This window comes from Coregonus clupeaformis, chromosome 25 (assembly GCF_020615455.1).
Source record: "Coregonus clupeaformis isolate EN_2021a chromosome 25, ASM2061545v1, whole genome shotgun sequence".
NCBI lineage: Eukaryota > Metazoa > Chordata > Actinopteri > Salmoniformes > Salmonidae > Coregonus > Coregonus clupeaformis.
Genome location: NC_059216.1, coordinates 19,821,210 through 19,836,122, shown reverse-complemented (window position 1 = coordinate 19,836,122; position 14,913 = coordinate 19,821,210). Strand labels below are relative to the sequence as shown.

At 48.0% G+C, this 14,913-nt stretch overlaps 1 protein-coding gene across 2 annotated transcripts in view; it reads right to left on the bottom strand.

Annotated features, from left to right (window-relative positions):
* LOC121539128 (vam6/Vps39-like protein) overlaps positions 1-14,913 on the bottom strand; it is a 91,719-nt gene that overhangs the window by 36,938 nt on the left and 39,868 nt on the right. For both annotated transcript variants that reach the window (XM_041847394.2, XM_041847395.2), the window contains 5 exons: positions 14,389-14,529; positions 10,879-11,020; positions 1,573-1,659; positions 1,253-1,326; positions 799-1,015 (listed from right to left, as the gene is read on the bottom strand). In XM_041847394.2, coding sequence (XP_041703328.1) covers positions 799-1,015; positions 1,253-1,326; positions 1,573-1,659; positions 10,879-11,020; positions 14,389-14,529 — 661 coding nt within the window. The remainder of the gene's footprint in view (positions 1-798; positions 1,016-1,252; positions 1,327-1,572; positions 1,660-10,878; positions 11,021-14,388; positions 14,530-14,913) is intronic.

Below are 14,913 nucleotides of genomic sequence, written 5' to 3'. Positions count from 1 at the left end.
AGACAGACAGGTCATATTATATTATGTATTTGCATTTCAAGTAATCTCTGCTTTAAGGATAGTAGTAGCAGTACTAGTAGTAGTAGTAGTAGTGATAGTAGTAGTAGTGATAGTAGTAGAAGTAGTAGTGATAGTAGTAGTAGTGATAGTAGTAGTAGTAGTAGTAGTAGTGATACGGCTAGCAGTAGTAGTAGTAGTAGTAGTAGTGATAGTAGTAGTAGTGATAGTAGTAGTAGTAGTGATAGTAGTAGTAGTAGGAATAGTAGTAGTAGTGATAGTAGTAGTAGTGATAGTAGTAGTAGTGATAGTAGTAGTAGTGATAGTAGTAGTAGTAGTAGTAGTAGTAGTAGTAGTAGTAGTAGTAGTAGTAGTAGTAGTAGTAGTAGTGATAGTAGTAGTGATAGTGATAGTAATAGTAATAGTAGTAGTAGTAGTAGTAGTAGTAGTAGTAGTAGTAGTAGTAGTAGAAGTAGTAGTGATAGTAGTAGTGATAGTGATAGTAGTAGTAGTAGTAGTAGTAGTAGTAGTAGTGATAGTAGTAGTGATAGTGATAGTAGTAGTAGTAGTAGTAGTAGTAGTGATAGTAGTAGTGATAGTGATAGTAGTAGTAGTAGTAGTAGTAGTAGTAGTAGTAGTAGTAGTAGTAGTAGTAGTAGTAGTAGTAGTAGTGATAGTGATAGTGATAGTAGTAGTAGTAGTAGTAGTAGTAGTAGTAGTAGTAGTAGTAGTAGTAGTAGTAGTAGTAGTAGTAGTAGTAGTAGTAGTAGTAGTAGTAGTAGTAGTAGTAGTAGTACTTACCCTCGGGCAGGGAGTTGAGGTACTGCTTCATGAGCCCCTGTACCCTCTCTAGGTAGAGCTGTATGAGGACGTTATGGAACTCTGGTCCTGTCTCCTCCCAGACATGTATGATGTGCTCCAGGTAGGGCACAGCCAGCTCCTTAAAACCCTCCTTCAGGAAGTTCAGGACCTTGTCTCTGGGCAGGGTCTCTACCTCCGTCAGGTCCTCAGTGAAGATCTGGGGCAGAGACAGACACACTATCAATACTGGGACAATTTTCTTGTTTCATGATTTTCACATTAAAATGTCCCTCAAGTTGGAGGGTGTTTAGAAGTTGATGCATTTATTGATCCCTTCGTTTCATCTCCAAGTGGCCCTCGATTCTGCAGTATTAAACACGTCACAAGGAGTGTCACTCCATCGGGTGTAGGGGCAAGGGAAAGGGGTCGATTTGGAATTGAGGCACTCTCTCACCTTCAGTCCGTCTTCAGGACAGATCTTCAGCACCCAGGGAGAGAACTCAAAGATGATGCCCAGATTCTCCATCCCTGAGGAGAGAAAAAGAGGAGTCTTAGAGAGCTCAGAGATGAGAGTGGGATGTGGGTACGAGAGTTATTGAGCAGTATGTGGTATTCATATGGTGTTATAACCGTGTGCTATAACCGTGTGCACGTGTTCTCTGTCAGTCACACATTTAAATATGTTGTCTGTAAAGCCTATTGTATGTCTCTAACCCAGTTTTTATTTGGATGTTTAAAACATAGTGTTGAGGTGGTGTTGGGAGGTGAGCTCACCCAGTCTCTGGAGGTACTGCACAGTCCTCTCATGCCCCTTTAGGGGAGAGTTAGCCTTAGTGGACTGGTCCAACAACACCTGCAGGGCTATGGGAGGAAGAGGGGAGAGTTAGCCTTGGTGGACTGGTCCAACAACACCTGCAGGGCTAGGGGAGGAAGAGGGGAGAGTTAGCCTTGGTGGACTGGTCCAACAACACCTGCAGGGCTAGGGGAGGAAGAGGGGAGAGTTAGCCTTGGTGGACTGGTCCAACAACACCTGCAGGGCTAGGGGAGGAAGAGGGGAGAGTTAGCCTTGGTGGACTGGTCCAACAACACCTGCAGGGCTAGGGGAGGAAGAGGGGAGAGTTAGCCTTGGTGGACTGGTCCAACAACACCTGCAGGGCTAGGGGAGGAAGAGGGGAGAGTTAGCCTTGGTGGACTGGTCCAACAACACCTGCAGGGCTAGGGGAGGAAGAGGAGCAGGGCTAGGGGAGGAAGAGGGAGAGTTAGCCTTGGTGGACTGGTCCAACAACACCTGCAGGGCTAGGGGAGGAAGAGGGGAGAGTTAGCCTTGGTGGACTGGTCCAACAACACCTGCAGGGCTAGGGGAGGAAGAGGGGAGAGTTAGCCTTGGTGGACTGGTCCAACAACACCTGCAGGGCTAGGGGGAGGAAGGGAGGGGAGAAGAGGGGAGTTAGCCTTAGTGGACTGGTCCAACAACACCTGCAGGGCTAGGGGAGGAAGAGGGGAGAGTTAGCCTTGGTGGACTGGTCCAACAACACCTGCAGGGCTAGGGGAGGAAGAGGGGAGAGTTAGCCTTAGTGGACTGGTCCAACAACACCTGCAGGGCTAGGGGAGGAAGAGGGGAGAGTTAGCCTTGGTGGACTGGTCCAACAACACCTGCAGGGCTAGGGGAGGAAGAGGGGAGAGTTAGCCTTGGTGGACTGGTCCAACAACACCTGCAGGGCTAGGGGAGGAAGAGGGGAGAGTTAGCCTTGGTGGACTGGTCCAACAACACCTGCAGGGGCTAGGGGGAGGAAGAGGGGAGAGTTAGCCTTGGTGGACTGGTCCAACAACACCTGGCAGGGCTAGGGGAGGAAGAGGGAGAGTTAGCCTTGGTGGACTGGTCCAACAACACCTGCAGGGCTAGGGGAGGAAGAGGGGAGAGTTAGCCTTGGTGGACTGGTCCAACAACACCTGCAGGGCTAGGGGAGGAAGAGGAGCAGGGCTAGGGGAGGAAGAGGGGAGAGTTAGCCTTGGTGGACTGGTCCAACAACACCTGCAGGGCTAGGGGAGGAAGAGGGGAGAGTTAGCCTTGGTGGACTGGTCCAACAACACCTGCAGGGCTAGGGGAGGAAGAGGGGAGAGTTAGCCTTGGTGGACTGGTCCAACAACACCTGCAGGGCTAGGGGAGGAAGAGGGGAGAGTTAGCCTTGGTGGACTGGTCCAACAACACCTGCAGGGCTAGGGGAGGAAGAGGAGCAGGGCTAGGGGAGGAAGAGGAGCAGGGCTAGGGGAGGAAGAGGAGCAGGGCTAGGGGAGGAAGAGGAGCAGGGCTAGGGGAGGAAGAGGAGCAGGGCTAGGGGAGGAAGAGGAGCAGGGCTAGGGGAGGAAGAGGAGCAGGCTAGGGGAGGAAGAGGAGCAGGGCTAGGGAGGAAGAGGAGCAGGACTAGGGGAGGAAGAGGAGCAGGGCTAGGGGAGGAAGAGGAGCAGGGCTAGGGGAGGAAGAGGAGCAGGGCTAGGGGAGGAAGAGGAGCAGGACTAGGGGAGGAAGAGGAGCAGGACTAGGGGAGGAAGAGGAGCAGGACTAGGGGAGGAAGAGGAGCAGGGCTAGGGGAGGAAGAGGAGCAGGGCTAGGGGAGGAAGAGGAGCAGGGCTAGGGGAGGAAGAGGAGCAGGACTAGGGGAGGAAGAGGAGCAGGGCTAGGGGAGGAAGAGGAGCAGGACTAGGGGAGGAAGAGGAGCAGGACTAGGGGAGGAAGGGAAAAATGTAATGTTATCAACTATCATGTTTACAACTCTCTGTGTTTAAACAGCCAGAAGGAATTTAACTTTAACTGGCTTTAAGGTAGAGAGGTAGAGAGAGAGAGAGACAGGTAGAGAGAGAAATTAGGTGGAAACTGAGCTGCACTTCCTAACCTCCTGCCAAATGTATGACCATATTAGAGACACATATTTCCCTCAGATTACACAGACCCACAAAGAATTAGAAAACAAATCCCAATTTTGATAAACTCCCATATCTATTGGGTGAAATACCACAGTGTGCCATCACAAAGATTTGTGACCTGTTGCCACAAGAAAAGAGCTTTAACTATACTGCTCAAAAAAATAAAGGGAACACTTAAACAACACAATGTAACTCCAAGTCAATCACACTTCTGTGAAATCAAACTGTCCACTTAGGAAGCAACACTGATTGACAATAAATTTCACATGCTGTTGTGCAAATGGAATAGACAACAGGTGGAAATTATAGGCAATTAGCAAGACACCCCCAATAAAGGAGTGGTTCTGCAGGTGGTGACCACAGACCACTTCTCAGTTCCTATGCTTCCTGGCTGATGTTTTGGTCACTTTTAATGCTGGCGGTGCTTTCACTCTAGTGGTAGCATGAGACGGAGTCTACAACCCACACAAGTGGCTCAGGTAGTGCAGCTCATCCAGGATGGCACATCAATGCGAGCTGTGGCAAGAAGGTTTGCTGTGTCTGTCAGCGTAGTGTCCAGAGCATGGAGGCGCTACCAGGAGACAGGCCAGTACATCATGAGACGTGGAGGAGGCCGTAGGAGGGCAACAACCCAGCAGCAGGACCGCTACCTCCGCCTTTGTGCAAGTAGGAGCAGGAGGAGCACTGCCAGAGCCCTGCAAAATGACCTCCAGCAGGCCACAAATGTGCATGTGTCTGCTCAAACGGTCAGAAACAGACTCCATGAGGGTGGTATGAAGGCCTGACGTCCACAGGTGGGGGTTGTGCTTACAGCCCAACACCGTGCAGGACGTTTGGCATTTGCCAGAGAACACCAAGATTGGCAAATTCGCCACTGGCACCCTGTGCTCTTCACAGATGAAAGCGGGTTCACACTGAGCACATGTGACAGACGTGACAGAGTCTGGAGACGCCGTGGAGAACGTTCTGCTGCCTGCAACATCCTCCAGCATGACCGGTTTGGCGGTGGGTCAGTCATGGTGTGGGGTGGCATTTCTTTGGGGGGCCGCACAGCCCTCCATGCGCTCGCCAGAGGTAACCTGACTGCCATTAGGTACCGAGATGAGATCCTCAGACCCCTTGTGAGACCATATGCTGGTGCGGTTGGCCCTGGGTTCCTCCTAATGCAAGACAATGCTAGACCTCATGGGGCTGGAGTGTGTCAGCAGTTCCTGCAAGAGGAAGGCATTGATGCTATGGACTGGCCCTGCCCGTTCCCCAGACCTGAATCCAATTGAGCACATCTGGGACATCATGTCTCGCTCCATCCACCAACGCCACGTTGCACCACAGACTGTCCAGGAGTTGGCGGATGCTTTAGTCCAGGTCTGGGAGGAGATCCCTCAGGAGACCATCCGCCACCTCATCAGGAGCATGCCCAGGCGTTGTAGGGAGGTCATACAGGCACGTGGAGGCCACACACACTACTGAGCCTCATTTTGACTAGTTTTAAGGACATTACATCAAAGTTGGATCAGCCTGTAGTGTGGTTTTCCACTTTAATTTTGAGTGTGACTCCAAATCCAGACCTCCATGGGTTGATCAATTTGATTTCCATTGATAATTTTTGTGTGATTTTGTTGTCAGCACATTCAACTATGTAAAGAAAAAAGTATTTAATAAGATTATTTCATTCATTCAGATCTAGGATGTGTTATTTTAGTGTTCCCTTTATTTTTTTGAGCAATGTATTGGCACATAATGACATTTGAAATGTCTTTATTCTTTTGGAACTTCTGTGAGTGTAATGTTTACTGTTTATATTTACTGTTTATTTAATTTTGTTTACTATCTATTTAACTTGCATTGGCAATGTTAACATACGTTTCCCATGCCAATAAAGCCCTTCAATTGAACTGAATTGACAGAGAAAGACAGGGAGAAAGAGAGAGAGCGAGAGACGGACAGACAGAGAGTTATCTATCCAAAACAGAGATGTATAGATAAACCACTTATCCGATCTTTTTGGCCCAATAACAAAGTGGGATATGCGTCAACAGCAACCTTGGAAAAATCCCCTAATTGACAAACAAACAAAACAACAAAAGCAAAGTCTTCTCATGCTTTGTTGATTTCAAAAAAGCTTTTGACTCAATTTGGCATGAGGATCTGCTATACAAATTGATGGAAAGTGGTGTTGGGAGAAAAACATACGACATTGCGGTTAAAATCGGCAGAAAACAGGGCCGTGGGGTGAGACAGGGATGCAACTTAAGCCCCACCCTCTTCAACATACAGTTGAAGTTGGAAGTTTACATACACCTTAGCCAAATACATTTAAACTCAAGTTTTTCACAAGTAATCCTAGTAAAAATGCCATGTCTTAGGTCAGTTAGGATCACCACTTTATTTAAAGAATGTGAAATGTCAGTATAATAGTAGAGACAATGATTTAATTCAGCTTTTATTTCTTTCCTCACATTCCCAGTGGGTCAGAAGTTTACATACACTCAATTAGTATTTGGTAGCATTGCCTTTAAATTGTTTAACGTGGGTCAAACGTTTTGGGTAGGCTTCCACAAGCTTCCCACAATAAGTTGGGTGAATTTTGGCCCATTCCTCCTGACAGAGCTGGTGTAATTGAGTCAGGTTTGTAGGCCTCCTTGCTCGCACACACTTTTTCAGTTCTGCCCACACACATTCTACAGGATTGAGGTCAGGGCTTTGTGATGGCCACTCCAATACCTTGACTTTGTTGTCCTTAAGCCATTTTGCCACAACTTTGGAAGTATGCTTGGGGTCATTGTCCATTTGGAACACCCATTTGCGACCAAGCTTTAACTTCCTGACTGATGTCTTGAGATGTTGCTTCAATATATCCACATAATTTTCCTTCCTCATGATGCCATCTATTTTGTGAAGTGCACCAGTCCCTCCTGCAGCAAAGCACCCCCACAGCAAGATGCTGCCACCCCCGTGCTTCACAGTTTGGGATGGTGTTCTTCGTCTTGCAAGCTACCACCCTTTTTCCTCCAAACATAACGATGGTCATTATGGCCAAACACTTATATTTTTGTTTCATCAGACCAGAGGACATTTCTCCGAAAAGTACGATCTTTGTCCCAATGTGCAGTTGCAAACCGTAGTGTGCATTTTTTATGGCAGTTTTGGAGCAGTGGCTTCTTCCTTGCTGAGCGGCCTTTCAGGTTATGTCGATATAGGACTAGTTTTACTGTGGATATAGATACTTTTGTACCTGTTTCCTCCAGCATCTTCACAAGGTCCTTTGCTGTTGTTCTGGGATTGATTTGCACTTTTCGCACCAAAGTACGTTCATCTCTTGGAGACAGAACGCATCTCCTTCCTGAGCGGTATGACGGCTGCGTGGTCCCATGGTGTTTATACTTGCTTACTATTGTTTGTACAGATGAACGTGGTACCTTCAGGCGTTTGGAAATTGCTCCCAAGGATGACCCAGACTTGTGGAGGTCTACTTGTGGAGGTCTACTTGTGGAGGTCTTGGCTGATTTTTTTAGATTTTTTCATGATGTCAAGCAAAGAAGCACTGAGTTTGAAGGTAGGCCTTGAAATACCTTCACAGGTACACCTCCAATTGACTCAACTGATGTCAATTAGCCTATCAGAAGCTTCTAAAGCCATGACATAATTTTTTGGAATTTTCCAAGCTGTTTAAAGGCACAGTCAACTTAGTGTATGTAAACTTCTGACCCACTGGAATTGTGATACAATGAATTATAAGTAAAACAATCTGTCTGTAAACAATTGTTGGAAAAATTAATTGTGTCATGCACAAAGTAGATGTCCTAACCGACTTGCCAAAACTATAGTTTGTTAACAAGAAATGTGTGGAGTGGTTGAAATACGAGTTTTAATGACTCCAACCTAAGTGTATTTAAACTTTCGACTTCAACTGTATATATTAATGAATTGGCGAGGGCACTAGAACAGTCTGCAGCACCCGGCTTCACCCTACTAGAATCCAAAGTCAAATGTCTACTGTTTGCTGATGATCTTGTGCTTCTGTCCCCAACCAAGGAGGGCTTACAGCCGCACCTACATCTTCTGCACAGATTCTGTCAGACCTGGGCCCTGACAGTAAATCTCACTAAGACAAAAATAATGGTGTTCCAAAAAAGGTCCAGTTGCCAAGACCACAAATACAAATTCCATCTAGACACCGTTGCCCCAGAGCACTCAAAAAAAAAACTATACATACCTCAGCCTAAACATCAGCGCCACAGGTAACTTCCACAAAGCTGTGAACGATCTGAGAGACAAGGCAAGAAGGGCCTTCTATGCCATCAAAAGGAACATACAATTTTACATACCAATTAGGATCTGGCTAAAAATACTTGAATCAGTTATAGAACCCATTGCCTTTTATGGTTGTGAGGTCTTGGATCCGCTCACCAACCAAGAATTCACAAAATTTGACAAACACCAAATCAAGATTCTGCATGCAGAATTCTGCAAAAAATATCCTCAGTGTACAACAAATAATGCATGCAGAGCATAATTAGGCCGATACCCGCTAATTATCAAAATCCAGAAAATAGATAAATTCTTCAACCACTTAAAAGGAAGCGATTCCCAAAACTTCCATAACAAAGCCATCACCTACAGAGAGATGAACCTGGAGAAGAGTCCCCTAAGCAAGCTGGTCCTGGGGCTCTGTTCAAACACAAACAGACCCCACTGAGCCCCAGGACAACAACACAATTAGACCCAACCAAATCATGAGAAAACAAAAAGATAATTACTTCACACTGGAAAGAATTAACAAAAAAACTGAGCAAACTAGAATGATATTTGGCCCTAAACAGAGAGTACACAGTGGCAAAATACCTGACCACTGTGACTGACCAAAATGAAGCAAAGCTTTGACTAAGTACAGACTCAGTGAGCATAGCCTTGCTACTGAGAAAGGTCACCGTAGGCAGACCTGGCTCTCAAGAGAAGACAGGCTATGTGCACACTGCCCACAAAATGAGGTGGAAACTGAGCTGCACTTCCTAACCTCCTGCCAAATGTATGACACATATTACCCACAGATCACACAAAGAATTCGAAAACAAATCACATTTTGATAAAACCCATATATATTCGGTGAAATACAACAATGTGCCATCTCAGCAGGAAGATTTGTGACCTGTTGCCACAAGAAAAGGGCAACCAGTGAACCCTTGAATTGAAATTGAATTGAGAGAGAGAGAGAGAGAGAGAGAGAGAGAGAGAGAGAGAGAGAGAGAGAGAGAGAGAGAGAGAGAGAGAGAGACAGAGAGAGAGAGAGAGAGAGAGAGAGAGAGAGAGAGAGAGAGAGAGAGAGAGAGAGAGAGAGAGAGAGAGAGAGAGAGAGAGAGACAGAGAGAGAGAGAGAGAGAGAGAGAGAGAGAGAGAGAGAGAGAGAGACAGAGAGAGAGAGAGAGAGAGAGAGAGAGAGAGAGAGAGAGAGACAGAGAGAGAGAGACAGAGAGAGAGAGAGAGACAGAGAGAGAGAGACAGAGAGAGAGAGAGACAGAGAGAGAGAGACAGAGAGAGAGAGAGAGAGAGAGAGAGAGAGAGAGAGAGAGACAGAGAGAGAGAGAGCAGAGAGAGAGAGAGAGAGAGAGAGAGAGACAGAGAGAGAGACAGAGAGAGAGAGACAGAGAGAGAGAGAGAGAGACAGAGAGAGAGAGAGAGAGAGAGAGAGAGAGAGAGAGAGAGAGACAGAGAGAGAGAGAGAGACAGAGAGAGAGAGAGAGAGAGAGAGAGAGAGAGAGAGAGAGAGAGAGACAGAGAGAGAGAGAGAGAGACAGGGGGAAAGAGAAAACAGAGAGAGAGAGAGAGAGAGAGAGAGAGAGAGAGAGAGAGAGAGAGAGACACAGAGGGAGAGAGAGAGAGAGAGAGAGAGAGAGAGAGAGAGAGAGAGAGAGAGAGAGAGAGAGAGAGAGAGAGAGAGAGACAGAGAGAGAGAGAGAGAGAGAGAGAGAGAGAGAGAGAGAGAGAGAGAGAGAGAGAGAGAGAGAGAGAGAGAGAGAGAGACACAGAGAGAGAGAGAGAGAGAGAGAGAGAGAGAGACAGAGAGAGAGAGAGAGAGAGAGAGAGAGAGAGAGAGAGAGAGAGAGAGAGACAGAGAGAGAGGAGGACACAGAAACCTCAGCAGCATTACATCACTAGAACGGCTTGTGGCAGACTGATGATTAAAAACACACACTGGCCCGGCCCAGAACCACCACTAATAACATGACTATCCAAAACACACTGGCCCGGCCCAGAACCACCACTAATAACATGACTATCCAAAACACACTGGCCCGGCCCAGAACCACCACTAATAACATGACTATCCAAAACACACTGGCCCGGCCCAGAACCACCACTAATAACATGACTATCCAAAACACACTGGCCTGGCCCAGTACCACCACTAGTAACATGACTATCCAAAACACACTGGCCCGGCCCAGAACCACCACTAATAACATGACTATCCAAAACACACTGGGCTGGCCCAGAACCACCACTAATAACATGACTATCCAAAACACACTGGCCCGGCCCAGAACCACCACTAATAACATGACTATCCAAAACACACTGGCCCGGCCCAGAACCACCACTAATAACATGACTATCCAAAACACACTGGGCTGGCCCAGAACCACCACTAATAACATGACTATCCTTCAGACAGGACACACACCACAGAGAGCAGAGCTCTGAGAGGGGTCCTTCCTTCAGACAGATAGACAAGGCCTTTCTCTCTGGTCCCCCTGCATGCTCAGAACAACCGATGCTCTCTGTGTAACACTTGTCTTCTCCTCTCACTAGCACAGACTTTGGAGATAGCGGCTATTTTGGAAGGTTTTAGCCACAATGATGGTGATCGTATGTGGTTGTTTTACCTATGCAAGTTGAAGGCACTAATTGTAACTCTGGATGAGAGTGTCTACTAAAGGACTCAAATGTACTACAGTGTTAATGCTCCTCATTCACAGTACTCTGAAGACTGCAGTCTAGCTTTGATAGGCTGCATTTACACAGCCAGCCCAATTATGACCTTTTGCCCAATTATTGTCAAGGGAGCTGATCTGATTGGTCAAAAGAACAATGAGTGAAAAAAAAATATTTGAATTGGGCTGCCTGTGTAAACGCAGCCATAGTGACAATGCTGATTACCTTTCTGGTGCAGGCCCTTCTTCTCATAGAGGATGATGAGCTCGCTGTACTTGTGGGCCTTCTTCAGGATGTACTCGCTCTCCTCAATGTGACAGTGGTTATTGTCCAGCCGCAACAGAGGGGAAACCAGGGCCACGTTGGTCTGGAGAGAAGAGAGCCACCAGATTAACAGAGGGGACACCAGGACCATGTTGGTCTGGAGAGAAGAGAGCCACAAGATTAACAGAGGGGACACGTTGGTCTGGAGAGAAGAGAGCCACCAGATTAACAGAGGGGACACACCATGTTGGTCTGGAGAGAAGAGAGCCACTAGATTAACAGAGGGGACACCTGGACCATGTTGGTCTGGAGAGAAGAGAGCCACTAGATTAACAGAGGGGACACCAGGACCATGTTGGTCTGGAGAGAAGAGAGCCACTAGATTAACAGAGGGGACACGGACCACGTTGGTCTGGAGAGAAGAGAGCCACTAGATTAACAGAGGGGACACGGCCATGTTGGTCTGGAGAGAAGAGAGCCACCAGATTAACAGAGGGAAGGACCACGTTGGTCTGGAGAGAGGAAAGCCACCAGATTAACAGAGGGGGACACGACGTTGGTCTGGAGAGAAAGAGAGCCACCAGATTAACAGAGGGGACCACAGTTGGTCTGGAGAGAAGAGAGCCACCAGATTAACAGAGGGGACACGTTGGTCTGGAGAGAAGAGAGCCACCAGATTAACAGAGGGGACACGTTGGTCTGGAGAGAAGAGAGCCACCAGATTAACAGAGGGGACACGTTGGTCTGGAGAGAAGAGAGCCACCAGATTAACAGAGGGGACACCAGGACCATGTTGGTCTGGAGAGAAGAGAGCCACCAGATTAACAGAGGGGACACCAGGACCATGTTGGTCTGGAGAGAAGAGAGCCACCAGATTAACAGAGGGGACACCAGGACCATGTTGGTCTGGAGAGAAGAGAGCCACTAGATTAACAGAGGGGACACCAGGGACCACGTTGGTCTGGAGAGGAAGAGAGCCACCAGATTAACAGAGGGGACACGTTGGTCTGGAGAGAGAGAGCCACTAGATTAACAGAGGGGACACCAGGACCATGTTGGTCTGGAGAGAAGAGAGCCACCAGATTAACAGAGGGGACACAGGACTGTTGGTCTGGAGAGAGGAAAGCCACCAGATTAACAGAGGGGACACCAGGACCACGTTGGTCTGGAGAGAGGAAAGCCACTAGATTAACAGAGGGGACACCAGGACCACGTTGGTCTGGAGAGAAGAGAGCCACTAGATTAACAGAGGGGACACCGGAGTTGGTCTGGAGAGAGGAAAGCCACCAGATTAACAGAGGGGACACCAGGACCATGTTGGTCTGGAGAGAAGAGAGCCACCAGATTAACAGAGGGGACACCGGGACCACGTTGGTCTGGAGAGAAGAGAGCCACTAGATTAACAGAGGGGACACAGTTGGTCTGGAGAGAAGAGAGCCACTAGATTAACAGAGGGGACACCAGACAGTTGGTCTGGAGAGAAGAGAGCCACTAGATTAACAGAGGGGAGGGCACGTTGGTCTGGAGAGAAGAGAGCCACTAGATTAACAGAGGGGACACAGCGTTGGTCTGGAGAGAAGAGAGCCACCAGATTAACAGAGGGGACACCAATGTTGGTCTGGAGAGAAGAGAGCCACCAGATTAACAGAGGGGACACCAGGACCATGTTGGTCTGGAGAGAGGAGAGCCACTAGATTAACAGAGTGGACACCAGGGCCACGTTGGTCTGGAGAGAAGAGAGCCACTACATTAACAGAGGGGACACGTTGGTCTGGAGAGAAGAGAGCCACTAGATTAACAGAGGGGACACCAGGACCACGTTGGTCTGGAGAGAAGAGAGCCACCAGATTAACAGAGGGGACACGTTGGTCTGGAGAGAAGAGAGCCACTAGATTAACAGAGGGGACACCAGGACCACGTTGGTCTGGAGAGAAGAGAGCCACTAGATTAACAGAGTGGACACCAGGACCATGTTGGTCTGGAGAGAAGAGAGCCACTAGATTAACAGAGGGGACACCAGGGACCATGTTGGTCTGGAGAGAAGAGAGCCACTAGATTAACAGAGGGGACACCAGGACCATGTTGGTCTGGAGAGAAGAGAGCCACCAGATTAACAGAGGGGACACCAGGACCATGTTGGTCTGGAGAGAAGAGAGCCACTAGATTAACAGAGGGGACACCAGGACCATGTTGGTCTGGAGAGAAGAGAGCCACTAGATTAACAGAGGGGACACCAGGACCACGTTGGTCTGGAGAGAAGAGAGCCACCAGATTAACAGAGGGGACACGTTGGTCTGGAGAGAGGAAAGCCACTAGATTAACAGAGGGGACACCAGGACCATGTTGGTCTGGAGAGAAGAGAGCCACTAGATTAACAGAGGGGACACCAGGACCATGTTGGTCTGGAGAGAAGAGAGCCACTAGATTAACAGAGGGGACACCAGGACCATGTTGGTCTGGAGAGAAGAGAGCCACTAGATTAACAGAGGGGACACCAGGGCCACGTTGGTCTGGAGAGAAGAGAGCCACCAGATTAACAGAGGGGACACCAGGACCATGTTGGTCTGGAGAGAAGAGAGCCACTAGATTAACAGAGGGGACACCAGGACCACGTTGGTCTGGAGAGAAGAGAGCCACTAGATTAACAGAGGGGACACCAGGACCATGTTGGTCTGGAGAGAAGAGAGCCACCAGATTAACAGAGGGGACACCAGGACCACGTTGGTCTGGAGAGAAGAGAGCCACCAGATTAACAGAGGGGACACCAGGACCATGTTGGTCTGCTAGAAGCAGAGCCACAGACGGGTTAACGCAGGAGGGGTCGGGGACCACCCCAAAACAGTAAGGCTTTGGGATCGTTGGTCTGGAGAGAAGAGAGCCACCAGATTAACAGAGGGGACACCTGGACCATGTTGGTCTGGAGAGAAGAGAGCCACCAGATTAACAGAGGGGACACCAGGACCATGTTGGTCTGGAGAGAAGAGAGCCACCAGATTAACAGAGGGGACACCAGGGCCACGTTGGTCTGGAGAGAAGAGAGCCACCAGATTAACAGAGGGGACACCAGGACCATGTTGGTCTGGAGAGAGGATATAAGGGTAATTCTACAGTAACGGAATTACACTGAGAGTCAAATGTTTCACTTTAAAACAAAAAACATTAATTTCAAAAGATTAACAAATCATACAACTCTATGCACAACAGCTACTTCAAACAATTTATACAGTAATTACAAAAAATCGTACAAATTACAAGAAAAACTGTGCAGATGCAAAGTTTGGTAACAGAATTACAGTGAAATCTCCCTCAGTTAATTCCAAACCAAACGTTGTATCTGCACAGTTCTTAAATGTGTTTTGGGAAATTGTTAAAAGTAGTTTGTTAATCTTTGAAATCAATGGTTTTTATTTGGTATACAGCGAAGTTTCGTTACCATGGAATTGGGAGTTAATCTGAGGCATCCATACGTACATGCAGGTAGCATTTGAGCAGCGTGGTGTCGATGATCTGCAGAAGCTTCTTTCTACTCTTGATGGTGGGCGTTCCTTCCATGAGAGGAGAGGGGGTGGAGGGCTCCGAGTCGTTCAGCTGCTTCACCAGGTGGCTGCGTTTCTGGAATACATTTCATTGTATTTATGTAGCCAGGATAATCCATTCAGTAACACTTGCCACTGTTTTTCAGAGAGTCGTGGGTTCCATAGAATCAAAAAACACACATATCAATGTAATCTAATGGAAACAATAAATGCATATGGATCATTAGGAGTGAGGCCTACACACTGGCCTACACACTGGCCTACACACTGGCCTACACACTGGCCTACACACTAGCCTACACACTGGCCTACACACTGGCCTACACACTGGCCTACACACTGGCCTACACGCTGGCCTACACGCTAGCCTACACGCTGGCCTACACGCTGGCCTACACGCTGGCCTACACGCTGGCCTACACGCTGGCCTACACGCTGGCCTACACACTGGCCTACACAC